Source organism: Calliopsis andreniformis, chromosome 10 (assembly GCF_051401765.1).
Source record: "Calliopsis andreniformis isolate RMS-2024a chromosome 10, iyCalAndr_principal, whole genome shotgun sequence".
Lineage (NCBI taxonomy): Eukaryota > Metazoa > Arthropoda > Insecta > Hymenoptera > Andrenidae > Calliopsis > Calliopsis andreniformis.
The window spans coordinates 16,237,786-16,254,419 of NC_135071.1; the positions used below are offsets into that span (position 1 = coordinate 16,237,786).

General features: G+C 40.7%; 2 protein-coding genes across 5 annotated transcripts in view; one reads left to right on the forward strand and one right to left on the reverse strand.

Annotated features, from left to right (window-relative positions):
- The window catches only part of Dysc (whirlin protein dyschronic), an 81,930-nt gene that overhangs the window by 15,395 nt on the left and 49,901 nt on the right, over window positions 1-16,634 (reverse strand). For 3 of the 4 annotated variants that reach the window (XM_076386523.1, XM_076386524.1, XM_076386522.1), the window contains exons 9-11: window positions 15,248-15,390; window positions 11,161-11,242; window positions 10,903-11,013 (exon numbers count right to left, since the gene is read on the reverse strand). In XM_076386523.1, the coding sequence (XP_076242638.1) occupies window positions 10,903-11,013; window positions 11,161-11,242; window positions 15,248-15,390 (336 nt within the window). The remainder of the gene's footprint in view (window positions 1-10,902; window positions 11,014-11,160; window positions 11,243-15,247; window positions 15,391-16,634) is intronic. The other variant, XM_076386525.1, reaches the window with a different exon arrangement.
- LOC143184759 (uncharacterized) lies at window positions 397-7,261 on the forward strand. Its single transcript, XM_076387216.1, has 3 exons — window positions 397-528; window positions 580-740; window positions 5,705-7,261. Exons 1-3 carry the CDS (start codon window positions 397-399, stop codon window positions 6,225-6,227), a joined length of 816 nt encoding a protein of 271 aa, XP_076243331.1. The 3' UTR covers window positions 6,228-7,261.

The following is a 16,634-nucleotide window of genomic DNA, read 5'->3' on the forward strand; positions in this document are numbered from 1 at the left end:
TCCTCCGTGAAATTAGTCGTCAGATTACTACAGCTCTGGGAATCTTCTTGTTTGAGGTACTAAATCCTAAGTAGGTGAATCTTGGAAACTGTGAGAATCTTCGCCATTGTCTCCTAAATTGCTACTCTACTAACATTCAATCATCTCTTGAATCTCCTCCAAAAATTCCAATTTGAAGATCCTCTCCATTTTCTTTAAGAATGATTTCCTCTCCAAACTGACTTCAAGAATTTACATCACTACGATCTGTCAGATCTCTCTTCAATCTCCTTCACTCAGAATCTTCATCTTATCTTCAAGCATCTCCCAAGAATAGAACTCCATATAAAATTTAAAAAAGAAAAAGAAAACAGAAACTTTCTATCAACCAATTGAATTCTTAAAAATAATTTATCAATGAAGACAGAGTACACAAACTTTATAGCGTCTTGTAAAAGTTATATCAGAATCGCGAGCCTTTGTTTACACTCGCCTTTGCTAATCAGCGAGATAACACGTTCCATCGGTCCCGTTCTCGAGCCTCGATTGGCGATCGATTTCATAACGCTCTCAACGATTATCGATTGACGGTATTTCCAGCGATATTCGATCGGCCTGGCACAAGAGACCAGTCTGTTTCGAGATTTTTTTATGCGTACTGCAACAGGGCCGCCCCGTTTCCTCGCCGCCTCTGCGTTTCTCTCGACTATTTTTGCGCAGCGGAAATCGTACAGCCGCCTCGATGCAGTTTCCCTTGTGCCGTGAGTAGCGATTGCAATTCATTAGAAGAAAACGACATTCACTAGCTGTCACGTCACACATAGTGTAACGTCAGGGGATCTCACGTTACATTCTATAACTTATTTTTCTACGTCTAGCAAAACTTCCCATTTCCTAACACCTTAACAAATATTTCTTCATAGAACTGGAATTTTGCCATATCGAATATTCTCACAAAAAGGAACTTTCGTCTGAAAAAGCTTCTAGGGATCAAAAATCGTAAGAAAGAACTTTGCATTTCGTTCCAGCTTACTGTGTGCAGCGTCGTTTCGATTAAGAAACTTCGAGGCGAGTGTGTGTCTGATGAAATCTCGACCGTAGAGAAATCATTAAAGCCGCGACTCGCAACTCGTTCCAGGTGCGTGCATTATGCGCGTGCAGATGCACGTGCACCGACTGATCCGCTTCTATTTCTCTCCCCCTTCGGTCCATTCGATCGGCCTGTTTGTTGTCGTGCTACCGAGGCGAGCATCTTAATTGCCGGGAGCATCGAAGTCAGCGACGCTGTTTCGCAAGAGGCTTAGACGATCTTGGTATTATTGAAATTTATCGAAGGCGATTTGTTTGTCAGCTTGAAATACACTGGGTGACTCACAAGTAGGGACGATCGAGCATGGAGCAGTAGAACACGTTTCCTTGAGCTTCGTTTCGCATCTTGAGCACGATATAATATTTCATTTATTATCTGTTTTCCAAGTTCTGGATAACTATGCAAATTGACGGGATTCTCACAAGGAATATAAATTTTGGTTGCCTTTTTAGGCAATTAGTGTGACAGGTTTAGTAGTTAGTAGATGTCTCAGAATCTTAGCTTTAGGGGATTTCTATCATAATTGAAGAATAAATTGAGGTTGGAAATATTCTTACTAGGTAAAGATATTATATGCTTCTTTTACGAAATTCTACTATTTTCTATAGGAATTAGATTTCTGTGGAATTGAGATTCTGTGGATATTCTATAGAACTTCTGTACAAATTCTGCAGACTTTTGTATCACCCTATACGCCAAGAACCTCTGGAAAAATGAATCCTTGTGGATTATGCAGATTTTCACTCTCCATTTCGCGGGAGATTAAACTCACCCAATTATTAATATAATTTCACAGATTATTCCAAAGATAAGAAACCAACTTTTTCCTTCTTTGTTTCTTATCTTCTGACTGATACCAAGGCGCGAACGTGCCGTGCTATAATAATGCTCAGTTAATCACCCAACAGCGTTCTTTGTTGAACATTTATTAGCACTTTTCAGCATGAAGGCGAAAACTCGTGATTAGTCTTCTGAAACCTACAAAAAAATAAGATCACGATCGACGTTTTTCTTCCAAAAAAAATATCCAAAGATCATAGATCACCAGTGGACGCAAAACGGAAGTCGAGGAGCGACTAGAACGCCTTTAATCGTAGATAATAATCAACGTTATCGCGGTTCGGTCGCGGTTTCTGCGCTTTTCGTTATTGTTTTAGCGAACAGTTGCAATCCCGACCTCGCTCGTTTCGCAACGATCTGTGTCGCTGTCGAGACATTCGAAATCATATTTATTGTTTCACGTTTCTTCAAAGTTTTTCATGTTCTTTTTGCCTTGCCCCTAATGTTGTGTACCAATTTTTCAATTGGAATTCGGTTATTCAGTACTCTACTATATTTGAAAATTAAAAAATTATTGAGTTAAATACTCTGAAGGTTCCAATACTTCAAAAAGATTAGTACTTGAATAACAGAATATTTGGAAATTTAAATTTGAACCTTCAAATATTCTGTTTAAATTTAAATTTAAATTTAATTTTTATTCAAAGTATTTAGATTTAAATTTGAACCTTCAAATACTTAACATTTAAATTTAAACTCTCAAATATATAGTATTTAAATTTAAATTTGAACCTTCAAATATTTAATATTTAAATATTCAATACAAAACGTTTGAATATTCGAAATGTGGAAAACTTAGAGGCTCACAATTTGAAATCTCGTCTCAATTAACGCTCTGCTATAAAATCCTAAATAAAAGAGGCTAACAATAAGAATAATTGAATCTCTGCTAATCGAGGTTCTGCTATTCATGTAAAATCTCAGCTCCAATTAGTTCCAACAGATTCCTTCGAAAAAAGTCTATAAGAAACTTCTTTTTTCCTGCTCATTAAAACGACCCTGCCCCCCCTCGACGACAGTCCTCACGCACCGTCTTGTAGTTTCTGACTCGGTTCAGCGTCGCTGCTCTCTCGGCTACGTCTAACTGTTCATTCTGTACGGTATCCCAGCGCCGACTGTGGGAATCCATATTTTTTAACCGGTTTGATCGTTTCTTCTTATCGTCCACTCGAAACGCTCCTTTCACCGTTCAGCTGAACTGCCACCGTGAAATTTGAACCGAAGACATCGATCCACATCGAATCGCTTAATACATGGACTCTGGGACCTGCCCCGATCCTCGATTGAGATTTTATATTACTTAACTCGAGCTTAACTGCCATGTTACTCGTGCACCGATGACAGCTCTATTTACAGGAAAAATGCTACCGTGAAATGAATGCAAAGTGGAATGATTCCGCTCGAGTCAGACATGGAAAAAATAGGGGCAATCAGCGTGATGAGGAGATGGAGAAAAAGTTGAATGAGCAGACAGTTATGAAATGTTTCCTGCGTGCTATAAGTCACATGTAATTGGTTTAAATTGTAGTAATTATAATTGTTTAAAATTTTTGCAGTACGTGTAGGTAGTATTCGAGTGGAATTCAGAGAAGAAAATTTATGTTAAGTGATTGGTAATCCCTTAGATCCTTAGCAGATGAAGTTCCACAGATTTAACAAGAGTCACGGAGATTTTAACGAGCCTTCGATAAAAGTGGGATGTCTCTCATTCGCGAGAGGACTATTAATGGCATTAAAGCTTCCTGGAATAGGCCATCACATCTGTCTTTTACATGGAATTACAACTCTATCACATTCAAATTTCACGATCAACTTTATCTTTATAGCAGTGTAAAAGCAACTTTCTAGGTGTCATTTTCCTGAAAGCATACTTCGCCACTCTTATCGTCCCAGAATCCCCATAAATGAGAGTTCAATGACGCAATCCCATAGACGAGATTTAATTTCTACTCTTCATAGTCTGCGTTAAGTGAACATTTCGTTCAACTCGTTTCTCCATGGTTCTCAATTTTATTTCCGTTTTATTAAATCTGAGGGAATTCTTTAAACACAACTCGTCCACAATTCCTCTGGTGACTCTAGCAAAGAGAACGAACGGAAACGTCGTGGTCATTGCCAGTCGAGGGCAATGGGTCACGCAAAGCGCGTGATGAGAAAAAAGAACAATGTCACTGGGCCAGCTGGTCACTCCAGTAGCCTGATCTGAATCTTAATCAGTCTTGGAAAAGTAGTGTGCTAGCCTTCAACATTATTGGGTCGCCTTCGTTAATTCTATAATGAGTCAAACGAATTCTTCTAAGTTCCCAGTGTGGTCTACATATTAGGTTGATGCATAAATTCATGCCACAACAGTTCTTTCTCTTCTCTTCTTGGGATTCTTAATACACATCGAAACATATTATTACTATTATTATATCAGATATGTTATAATTAGAAGCAAGTTATAAATAGAAGCAAGAAACTATCATTATTTTATAATATAAAAAAGTGAAAAAATAATGTGGCACGAATTTATGTAAGTAAGTATCAATTCAATGGTAGTAACAGGTGCCTAATAAAAAATTCACGACTTTTAAATTTAGACTAATTCCTGCAAATCATTCACCAATATTTCCTCATAGAAAATAGTAAAAGTCGAATCCTATGAAACTTGTGATCCCCCTGTATCACGTAAAGGAAACATAAAATCGATATTGCCCTATTTCTTTCTCCCCTCGACTATCACACAAAACAAACGACAAAGTCTTTAGTATAATTTCCCAATAAGACCATCAGAACCATAAAATCCAATTAACGATTCGACGTACGCATCTGCACGTAACTAATTGCCCGTGATGGGAGCCTCGTTTCGTTTATCTCCTAGAAGAAATTGAAAGTTCCTTCGACCCCTGTCAGTTCGCTTTCGTCGGACCCGCGGTTCCCCGAAAGGTAATTTAATTTGCTGGAACGTCGGGCTGCAAAAGCGAGCCCGACGCAATTAACTGGTCGCAAAGATTGAAGCTCAGAGGCACGGGCGAGTCGCGTTCGAGCCGAAGGGAACGACTCGATCCGCCGGGGTAGTTTTACGATCTTGTTTACGTCCAGCCTTTCCGGTGCAAGGAACGCGAATAATATCTCGATGGTATCGCAAGCTGAGAGCCGAGAAAGCTCTGGATTTCTGGATCCCGCCGCGGAAATTACGCTGCTCTACCCAGAGCCCGCGATATTCTCGTGGAATCGCGTTCCCTCGCGAACGCGCTGGGAAATCGAGAGAAATGGTCGACTCGGTGTGGAAATAATGATATCCAAACAGTAGACATTATTTATACAGTGTGCTGGATTTAAGTGCGCCGCCGAGCGAGCTTGCTCCAGCCTGCAATTGCAGAGCTCAATTTCTGAGGGGTTCTTGCAGCTGTTTTATTCGGATAATTGGAGTATGATATTAGAGACATAGAGGGCGATAGTCAGGATTTTTTATTTGAATTTTAATTAGGCTTAGTGACAGGGATACTTCATTTACAAAGTCTGATTTTTAAATTGTTTGTTCATCGAGTTCTCAAATATTCGAATCTTTTTCAGTATTACATTCATCAGGTATTGACAGTTCTTCATTCCTCCTCAGAAAAGAGCTTTCATCCCCCTTAGAAATCACAAATAATAAAAGAAGAGAAAAAAACGTGCCCTCATATTCCACCCTAACACAGAATCTAAAACTCATCTTCCACACCCTCTTTTCCCCAGCCTCCCACATGTTCACGGTCACGTATCAAAGCGGAGGTTTGATCAAGAAGAATCGTCTGTTCGTTTTTGTTGCAGCGTTCCGAAAAAGGCGAGCAACCATGGAATCGTGGCTGAGCGACGTGCAGCGCGTGAGAATTCCACGGCCGAAATTCGGCAGCGGGAACTCTGTCAGACGGTCGAACTCGACGGCGCAGCACGTGCGACCGGAAGTGCACTCGAGGCCGAGCCAGGACGTGGCGAAAGCCACGGAGGAGCTCCGACAGGCGCTCCAGGACAAGCTCTGACGGAGGAACCATCGCTGAGGGGCACCGTAATTCATCGAGCCGAGCGAATCACCCTTCGAGGATCGTCGACGAACGCGGACGAGCGCCCCGACGTCGAGCGTCCCTCTTCAGGTGGTTCGAGGACGAGCCGTCTCTTTGCTATCTTCACCGCGACGGAGTTGCTGCTTCTCATACGAAACGGACAATCGAGTTCGGCGGGGATCGAACCGGGTTCAATGAATCGGTTTGAACTGTGCGCGAGAAGGGGAGAAGTGATCGAGACGCGTCACTGTATGGGGAACTGGGGATGCTTCGACTCGAGGAGTGTACAGTAGGGTGGAATGGAATATCTGTGATTTTTAGACGAGATTGCATCGAGCTTCTTTTTTTGAGTACTTAGCTTTGAGATTTGGTGCTTGATCTTCGATTGGCGACGTCAGTTTGTGAACTCGCTAATGGTGACCATACGTCAATTTTAGTATGAATTTAAGGGTGAAATACATTCATTTGGGATTATGGTATTGTAAGCATGAAGTAGATTTAGCGCCACGTCGTCAGTCGAAGATTACAGCTTTGAATTTTTGTTTTAGAGATATGTCTGTGTCTGACTTCGCTTAATCTACTGTCGCTGTTGCGCCTGACCTGGCTACGCGTCGACAGTAGATTGAGCTTAAGTCAGACATATTTTACGCGACTTTAGGCTTATGTTTTATAATTAATAACTCGAAAATGAAGTCTCGAGCACAATTTTTTCATTATTGATTTTTGTGTCATTCAACTATGTAGAACTATTTTTATACAATTTTTGAGGATTTAGAAGCTGAAGAACATTCGAGTTCTAAGATGTTTGAGAAGTCAGACGATTTTTATTCCACCCTAGTATACAGTAGCATATTGATTACATGTAATGGATATGTTGATAATGTTATGTCAAGATGTTGTTTAGCTGTATTTTAATTAAATTTGATAGTACTATAGACAGTACAAAATTTAGTGTTCGTGAGGATCGTGTCAACAATATTTATCACTATTCTAAGCTCTACCAGGGCAAACAACAATACAGTTCAATTTAAACGGAAGCATTCACAAAGTATTGATCTACCGAAACTGCCCAAGCGTCGCTCGAATAATCAGAGCTCTACTATACACGAGAGCCTCTGTTTCGAATCTACATATCTACACGTGTAAGTGTCAGTATTAATAATCAACCTTGAATATATCATTTGTAAAGTTAATGAAGACTTAGCAAGGTCCATTTATATTCACGGCCCTTTTATATTACTTATCTAGTGTAACAAAGAACGAGCTTCTATTAATTATTGTAACATGTACAAACGATACCTGCATATAAAACAAAACTGAGGATATCCACGACCATCTTTTTCTTAATCAAAACCTTCCACTAGCAGCATTTTAACTCCCTATAAAATATTATCTCCCATGAGAACACTTCTATGTAGAAAGGAATATTAACCCCTAATTGATATTGCGCTGGAGTTATAACAGAGCACAATGTGATCACTGATATTTCATGAGAAAAGATAATTCATAACTTTGTAAATTAGTCTCGCATATACAGGGTGAGTCACGCCACTGCACGCCTCAATTATCTTGTAAATTATTTGTTGCATGAAAAAATACTTTAATCGAAAATTGTTTAGTATCGATAGTACGTTTCTTTCGTTATGAAGCAACTTTCGTTTTTGAAACATTTTGTCATACAATAAATAGTTTACAAGGAAATTCAGGCGATATAATTACTTGAAGTACAAGCTAGTATAAATACTATATTCTGCAGCCTTGTATTAACTAAGGGCTTAAAAAATTTGATCTCATAAAACTTCCCATCCTCAAGGTCCACGATCCTCGATCCTCCCCCCTTCACGATCTCACGAGGAAAAAGGAAAATCGAGGGAGGCCTTCCCCCAATCTCAAGCTCTTCTTCAAGGATATCAAGAGCTATTCGTGCTCGGTCGTCGATCCCTTCCCAAGGCCGACGGAGGTCCATCCACGCCGACCATTGAGGAATAGAGACATTTCGCGGTCGCTATCTCTACGTCATGATCGATCGCGCCTCGATAATTAATTCAGGTTCGGTAGACCTTCTTCAGCTGGTTCCAGGATCTCGTCGAGGCGATACGCGTGTGTACAAGCGAGTGATATACGCGGCGCGGGGAACACGAGTCGACCTGGCGTGATCAACGTCCATAAATCGAGTTCGTTCGAGATGGACCCGTGAGAAGATCCAGTCGATCGGTCTCGATCACCTGGATGGGAACGAGATCCCGTCAGCGGTGGGATGGATGTGCGGGGAATCAATATGATAAGCCTGATGCTAATTTCTGATGCTATCTTCCAGCACTTTTTATTCGAACCAAATGGAGGCGAGGATCAGTCTGCGTTAACCCTCTCGTGAGAGGAGATTCAAAACTGACTGCTTTTATGCATTTTAAGAAACTTCAGTCATTAAGAAACTTGTTAAGATACTTCAATGCTCGAAAATTCTTCAATTTTTATAAATTTTAATAAGTAATTCAGTTTTACTTTAATATTCAAGAATTTGAAAAATTGGAAAATTTAATTCGAAATTCAAATTTCAATATTTCATTATTCGACAGTTTTATAACTTCATGGTACGAAAATTTGAAAATTCGAATATTTGAAAATTATTCAACAAATGAAACTAAAAATTGTTCTCTTCTATGGCTCTTAAAGAATTGAACAAGCAAGTATTAATTCCAAGTAAAATCCCTTAATCAAGCTGGTTGCACGGAATTCCTCCACATGGTAATTTGAATGGTTTCAGACGAGAGGCGTTCGATTTCCTTTTCAGACACTCCTCGAAGCATTTGAAAGCAAGTCATCGAGCTAAAAGCTTCTAATCGAAGTCCACGCCTGGCACTGCGAATCGAGCCGCGACTTGCTTTGCTGACTAATTAGGGTGGCTCGTCGGCAACAGTTCCTTAATTGGTCGACGATTCTTGCGGGACAATGATCGAGTTAACGGTACCTTGTTCATTTAAATGCCGCGGTTCATTGCCTCCGATCAATCCTATTATCGGGATCGGCGATCTATCGTATCGGGGGAATCGATTGTGCGAGTTAAACGCCTGGGGTATCTAGCTGATAACAATTAATATAAAAGACCTTCGATGGGATGTTTGACGAAGTGAAAAGGATAGATTCGAATCGATGTTGAAAACAGAAATGAAGGTGAAAATTATGGGAGCGCAGGATCGATTATTCCTGTTGTTTCTTACACAGATGAGGTCAGTTCTCATAATTATTAAGAATTAATTGCTATTTCGAAACGATCTCCCTAAAATTATCGACTACTTTTTCTTTTCGAGTTTCACTATTATTTTACTAGACCAGGCGACCATTAGCCAGAAACAGTCTCAGAGAAATTTCTCTGCCGTCTCTCAATTATCCATTTGTTCTGCTCTCATGCGCACCGCGCGCCTATCCTTTACTCTTTCTTTCTTTTTATTGCTAAATGCGAGGCGGTACGAGCTATGTTCCAAGACAGTTAATGCATACACGGTTGATGATTTATAATTACAAAACTGAGGATCATTAATAATCATTGCCGTACTAGAAATATCGTTCGGGATTTACTTCGGGGATTATAATAATGAGAACGTAATAAAGCTGAGTGAAATTGTTTCAGAACGTTTCAAGTAGTTGCAGGAATTATTTTTATCATTTCGTTGAGATTAATTATTATTCTAATTTTTGATTCTAAAGAAGAGAATAATCTTAAGGACAGAATGCTTTAATAGAGCTACTCTGTAATTGTCTACGTTCATTTATATTTTATGTTAGTAATTATGTGCATTTCTACCACCTTTAAATCGGATGCAATTTCAGTTTTTGTTGCCTAGACAGTTTTTACAATTATTTCAGAAGTTGCAACTTGCAACAAATTAAATTCGTATAACTTCATCATAAACTACGACGGCACTATTAAAACGTAGGGTAAGCAATAAATGTAGCTTGCACTGTTATATTAATCACGTTAAAGCACAGGGTTTAATTATATATCCTGTTACGATAGAACGAAGTACTTGCAAGCATTTTTATACGCGTTAAATTATGCAACCGTTCAACTACCATTTTTCCTACTAGCTTTCGTTACGCCATCGAAACTAATTAATTAGTGCTTTAAATTCCAGTTGCATAATTAAACAGCTTTCCGGAAGCAGTTTTCGCGTTACGCGTCGCTCGATTATTGTACTCCTAAACTCCCAACAAAACTTTATCCACTGTTTCAAACACTCCACCCGAAGCTACAAATAACAGTATAGTTTTACGATAACCTGTTCACAAATAATAACTTCCGCTGACGCATTCAAAATTTACAATTTTACGTTACTGTGGCGTTCCTACATTTTCATCAAAGGTTGCTCTGATTAGAGAGGTATGTGGCTACAGGTTCTGTTCCAGGAATTGGAAGGTAGAAATTGATGTCGAATTTTGAAATTTGGAAACTCGCGTGTTCAAATATTTGATGATTTGAAATATTACAAATTTTTACAGTTGTAATTTAAAAATTGTAATTTAGATATTGAATTTTTGAATACTTGAATATTTGAATTTTTGAATTTTTGAATATTTGTATATTTTAACACTATTCCTTTAAAAAGTCAAATATTGAAATTCCACGACATTTACCAAAAAATTAAAAGAAAAAACAGAAAATGAAAACAAATAAAAGAGATTAAGAAACCTATGAATTTCAGATCTTCCAAATCCTAGCGCCCTAGACCAAGGACTTCAATACACCCCAACGCAAGTGCACCAACTAGTGTCTTCACCCCAGTCACGTCCAAATCACGAAGGAGCAACAGAGTTATGACCGAGCAGACAGTTCAGCTATTTCCTGTCCTCGATCGATACCCCCAAGAAAAAGCGCTGTTCGAGGCAGCAGGTTAATTGCGTTCGGTCGAGACGAGAGGTTCCCAAAGAAACAGGGTCCCGTGGGGTAACGAGGTGAACTTATCCACTCACCAAATTGTCCGGGTGAAGATGGTGATGGCCGTAGTCCCTTGGGTTGCCCCGCGACCCGCCTGGCGAGCTGTGCCTCCGCCCGCGGCCGTTCTCCAGCTCGTCCTCGTAGTCCTGGAAAAGAAAATCGATGGGAGATACCTTTCACCGCGTTCACCGAGATCGTGGGTGTCTGTCACGGGATAGGACAACGAACGATTCGCCTAAGAACCGTCGGGGGACCGCGTCGGGGGTGCACCGAGGTCGAACGACATTCTCTACCTGGTTGTCACACTCGTCGTCGTTGGAGAGGGCGAGGTCGGAGGTCGTCACTTGGTGCTGCTGCGCTCGCCTGCAGCCCGCTCTGGAATTGCCAAAATTGCCATTTGAGACCCACCCCCTTCGGCCCTCGATCCTCCCTTTCCTCTAGATCGTCTGCGACTCTCATTTCCTTCTACCTTTGTCCCGGCTGGGATCTTCTTTCGTTAATCGGTTTGCAGCGAATGTGGGTCGTTGACTGAATATTTCACGCGGTCTATCGATTATCGTTTACGGAAATAGACTGATTTCTCGAACACCAGCTTTTTGGGGAGATGGGGTAAGGGGATGGTAGGATGGAGGGGGTGAGGGGCGAGGGATGGCTCTTGAAGAAACGAGGGGTGAATTATGTAAGGGTGAAACCGTGACCACTCGCTTTTATTTAAGGAAGGAATAAGCAATTGCTGTTTTCTTTGTATATTGAATTTTTTTTGTATTTACGTGACATTTTTTCGATGTTTGTTACGTAGGATTTTCAGGTTTTAATTCTTTCTCTGGTTCGTGTGGAGAAGGATTAAACAGCTGCAGCTTGTAAATATATCCAGTTGAACTAGTTTAAACTTTTACCAACTATGAAGGATTATAGTCATGAAAGGGCTGAAAGGATTATATAGGTATATGATCGAGGCTTCTCTTTCCAGTTCGAATTTAAAAATGGGGATAACTTGGACCTCCCAATTTGAAGTATGTACAGTAGTTATGAAAGGGTTGAAATACGAGTATTTAATATGCATTTCGTCTTCCCTTACCGTTTCGAATTTAAGAGTAGAAATAAATTCGATCTTTGAAGGCCACTGACGACAGTCTTTAAATAAATTCTCCAAATATATTTCCAATAATTTGAAATATCTACATGTATTAGCATTATTTACAAAACTTGAATCAAGAAGAGGACTGGAATAGCTTACCCAGACAGGTTCGCGAGAATTATAGAACACATACGAGCTCGAGTCACAGTGGAGGGACCCTGTTGCAGTTATTTATACGTTTGCCATCGATTATTTAATGAGCACCACACACGTCGGGCATCGATACGTGCTCCGTTGCGGATGATCATAAGTCGCGCGAGCCAAATCTATTTCCGTTCGCTGGCTCGTCCTTCGCTGAAGTTTAAGAGTCGCAGGTGCCCATCGATCGGTCAAGAGGGCGCGAATGCTCAGTCATGAGGATACTGTCGCTTCGATTCATCGAGAAAACTGATTTTTCGAACACCTCTTCGATTAATCAACCGAATCAACGATCAACGATCTCTAATAACATCACTGTCGTAGATACAGGTGCCACCGTGTATTACTTTCCTTTTTAACCGCGACGATACTCGGTTATTATTTTATCGAATTTATCGAAAAGCGAGAAGAATGGCGCGCACAATTTTCTCGACGAACATTTCACCCACGGAACGATTACGACACTGCTGACTCTCCCGGAGCTCATTTGTTTCATTCTGTTGCCTGGGATACGACCTGGTGTTAGAACCTGGGTCGACTAAATTTTCAAGGGCCATTCGTGTTAACGTAGGTGCGCGTTTCGCCGCATAAACCTCCGATATTTGACTGCAGTGGGCAGATTTTGAGTATTGACTTCAGTAACGTGCCCCGAGGGTTGCTTGTTGATTTTCCTTTTTTGTGGCACGAACTGCTCTGCTGCACCACAGTCAGGGGGCGAGGAGGGTTGCCCGTATTTTATTTACCTCGAAAAATTTGATGGCAGTTATGGAGGGAAAAATGACCAAAAAATACCCATAATCTGATCATGAGAAACAGAAATAAAATATTTTCCAGGAAACTCGAATCTGTGTTTTTAAATTTTTAGATATTTGAATTATAAATTTTCAGATTTTTAAGCTCTTGAATTTTCAAGTTTTTAAATATCTGAAACATAACTTCCAACGTTTTAAATTTTAAAAATTTTGAATTTTCAAGCGTATCAAAGTCTCAAATTTTTAGATATTTAAATCTTTGATTCAGCAATTTGTAGTCTTTTCATACACTTGTTTTAATTTTCTGAATTCTAATTTCTGGAACACTGTATTTCAATTCTACGCGGGCAATCTTGGAAAGACAATAGACTAAGTATCGAGCTACAACCCTCAATATTAATTCAGAACAATTTAGCGCCATAGAGGAAGTATAATGCAAACTGTCATGAATACATTGAGGTAACTCTACTCTACCAGTTGGTAAATTTCGTGGAATAAATACACAGGTTATGCTAGCCTCGAATTATCGATCAATCCCTCAACTGACGGGGTTTACAATGGAACATGAGCTAAAGAAAACCAGAGAAAGAGGGAATCGAACAATACAAACGATCAGATAGCCAAATCTGAATCCTGTCAAACGTTCAATGGAAACGGACCATTCATCGTCGCCTAATCCGCCGTCCAATAATCGAATGCTGTCCGAAAATCTGATATCGTGCCGAAATATGCAAATGCCATTTTCTGTGTGTTTTCGATCCGCGAACTATATCTAACACTATATTTTCGTGATGCCACTGAAGGATATCGATTCAGGGGAATTTACTTACGACGAAATTACTTTTTCATAAGTGTTTCAAGTTTCCAAGTTTTTGAATTTCTAAATGTTCAGTGTTTCAAATTTTCCTGATTCTAAATATTCAAATATTGAAGCTTTCAAGCTTCTAAATATCCAAATATTTAAATTTTCAAGATTAAAGATTTTAAAATAGTCCAATTTTCTGACTTCTAGGTTTTCAAACATTCAAATATGAAAATAGTGAGCTACATATTCAAACTTTGAATATCCAAATATTCAAACACTGAGTTATCAAACTTCAGAAATGCCGGAATACTAAAATCGGTAGCCGACACTCTGCACAAACAGCTATTACAAATTGAACCTGTTCCCTAAACAAATAGAACCTCCAACAATCCCCCATATCCCAGGGACTCTAAAAAAAATCTCGCCCTCGCCAAGAATCGATTTCCCTTCCATTCATACGCTCCGACTCCAATCAATCTTCGCCTGGAGGAACCTGTACGTGCCCGACACCGCGACAAGGGAAGAAATCCCATGGCCCGTCCCTCGCAAATTGATCGAACGATCCGTACAAAGCTGACCGCCGATACATCCCGCGCCCACCCACGCCAAACACACGAGCCGACCGCCGCCCACGCGCCGACACAAAGGACACACATGTTCGCGCGTTACCAGCCGTTTTCTCCGCGCGTACCTGCTTATCTGTGTACATACCTGCTACCAGCGAGGGGGTGGGTCGTCGAGGAGGGGTGGGCGTTCGTGAACGCGGGATAGATACTAAAGCCAGATCAGGCCTGCTAGGAAATGAAATATCGATGTACCTCGTATATCCGACACAGAAACGCCATTACTGCCATCCTCCCCCTCTCCTCGCCCCGAATCGCGTGTCCCACCGTTTTTTCCCTCGCCCCTCTTCGCGCGAGCGTTGAATTCAAGATCAATTAGGGATTCCCCGAAGCACGCTGCGGAAGTCGAGGAATTCGGCTTCGAGTCGCGAGAAATGGATCACGAGAGGGAATTATTCGCCACTGGGATACGAGGGGCTGAGAGGGGTTGGTGTTCAGTTTGTTCCTGAGGAAACCAAGAGTGATTTCTTCAGGGACGAGCGAAATCAATTTGGATTGACTGTCTGTGGAATTAGGATGAGTTGAAGGGGTTGGGAGATGAAGATTCTGGGATTATCATGTTGTTATATAATTGCAGGATTTCCTGTTGGATTCGAGAAATCAGGTTGATGCACTGATTCCATTGTCTGTGCGTTTCCAGGCGAAATCGAGTTACTTATGGTTCTGAAGTTGGCAAGAGGCTTGGGGTGACTTTAAGGCGAACTTCGTGGGAGTTCGATTGTAGCGATAATCGAATATCGCGGCTGCAATTAGCAGAGCAAGAAGCTTAGAGACTTGTACGAGACATTGCCAGAGATTGATGGTAGGGGAGTTATCCTGGTTGACGATTTACAGAGAGTCTTGATGTTCGAGATTTTAGGGAGATAGAAAGGGAAGAAGAGTCTGATTTTCGGAATGGCGAGATCGAATTGAAATGTTCTCGACCTGGTCCTGGGCATGTCGGCCCCCAGGCCGCTGTCCTCGCTGGGCGATCTATATTCCTGGTTATCCCTCGGCAGGAGAGGTCCTGTCACTCCGAGAGGGTCTCCTTCGACGTCCAGCAGTCGTCCAGGACGGCAACAACCCCTCTGCGAGAAATCACCAGACCCCTTGTCATGCCTTTTGCCGTTTGCCACTTTGCACCCGGTTTCGATCGCCAACGAGCACTTCTTCGACAATGTTTCTTTCTTTTCCCTTTCGTTTAGTCCAGCATTTTTCATTCTAGCATCTTTCTTCGACAAGGGTGTCAAATATAGAAATGCCCCACAGTAGTTAATTCCCAATTTTTGAATATTCAAGTGTCTAAATCTTGACATTTTCGAACGCTGAGATTTTCAAGTATGTAAATTTTGGAGCTTCGAAGTTTTGAAATTTACAAAGTTCAGAACTGTTAAACTTGGAGAAATTCGAATATAAATTTCAAAACTGACGAATTTGAGAACTGTCAAATTAAGAGAAATTTAAATACTGAAGTTATAAAACTTTACGAAATTCTCAAATTTTGAATCTTCTGAATATTGAAATTCTCCAATATCGAATCTTCTGAATATTAAAATTCTCAAATCTAGAATCTTCTAAAGATTGAGATTCTCAAATCTTGAATCTTCTGAATATTAAACTTCTCAAATTCTGAACCTTTCAAATATTGAAATTCCCAAATTTTCTATCTACAAAAAAATAACTGAAAACTTCAACTAATCAGAACAAAACTACAACGAAATTGTAAAGAATTTTTAAGACCTCTCGTTTCCGAAACACATCAACTATCAATTCCCTGTATAGTGCCAATTCATCCTCCGTTTATTGGTCCAATTCATACTAATTAACCACAATGCCAATTTGGCAGCGATTTGTCATCGATCGTCGCGGCAATGACGTTTGTCATCGCGCAGATGACGCTTGATTTACGACTGTTTCCGGCGGCCCTCTTCCGTTCAAAGATCACGGAGTCTGCGACCTCGATTTGCAGGACCGTGAACCGTGAAAGCGTGTGTAAGCTGGGATCATTAATCAAGCATCATTCGATCGATTTCTCGACTGACTTTGTTTAAAACAGGCCTCCAATACTGGAGTTGATTTACCCTTCTTGGACCAACATTCGTCAACCTTCGTTCATATGGAAGGAATATTCGTATTCATATCATCCATGGAAGGGGACATTGGAAAACAAGAGTTAAAGACTGAAGCTAATGGAACCCAAGAAAAGCGAAAATTTCGGGGACCACTCTGTCGAGGAATCGTCTGGGACTGACGCTGGCGGTGCTCTGAAACTCGTTGGCTACGAAACCGGCCGGTCAGCGAGCTTGCCCGAGCTTTGGACGAGGCTGGCACC

Excerpts from the sequence above, each read along its gene's own strand:
- LOC143184759 (XM_076387216.1), top strand. The coding sequence starts at position 397 with ATGAAGACAGAGTACACAAACTTTATAGCGTCTTGTAAAAGTTATATC. Across the intron at positions 529-579 it reads CCGTTCTCGAGCCTCGATTG|CGATATTCGATCGGCCTGGC; the intron begins GCGATCGATTTC and ends CGGTATTTCCAG. Across the intron at positions 741-5,704 it reads GATGCAGTTTCCCTTGTGCC|CGTTCCGAAAAAGGCGAGCA; the intron begins GTGAGTAGCGAT and ends TTTTTGTTGCAG.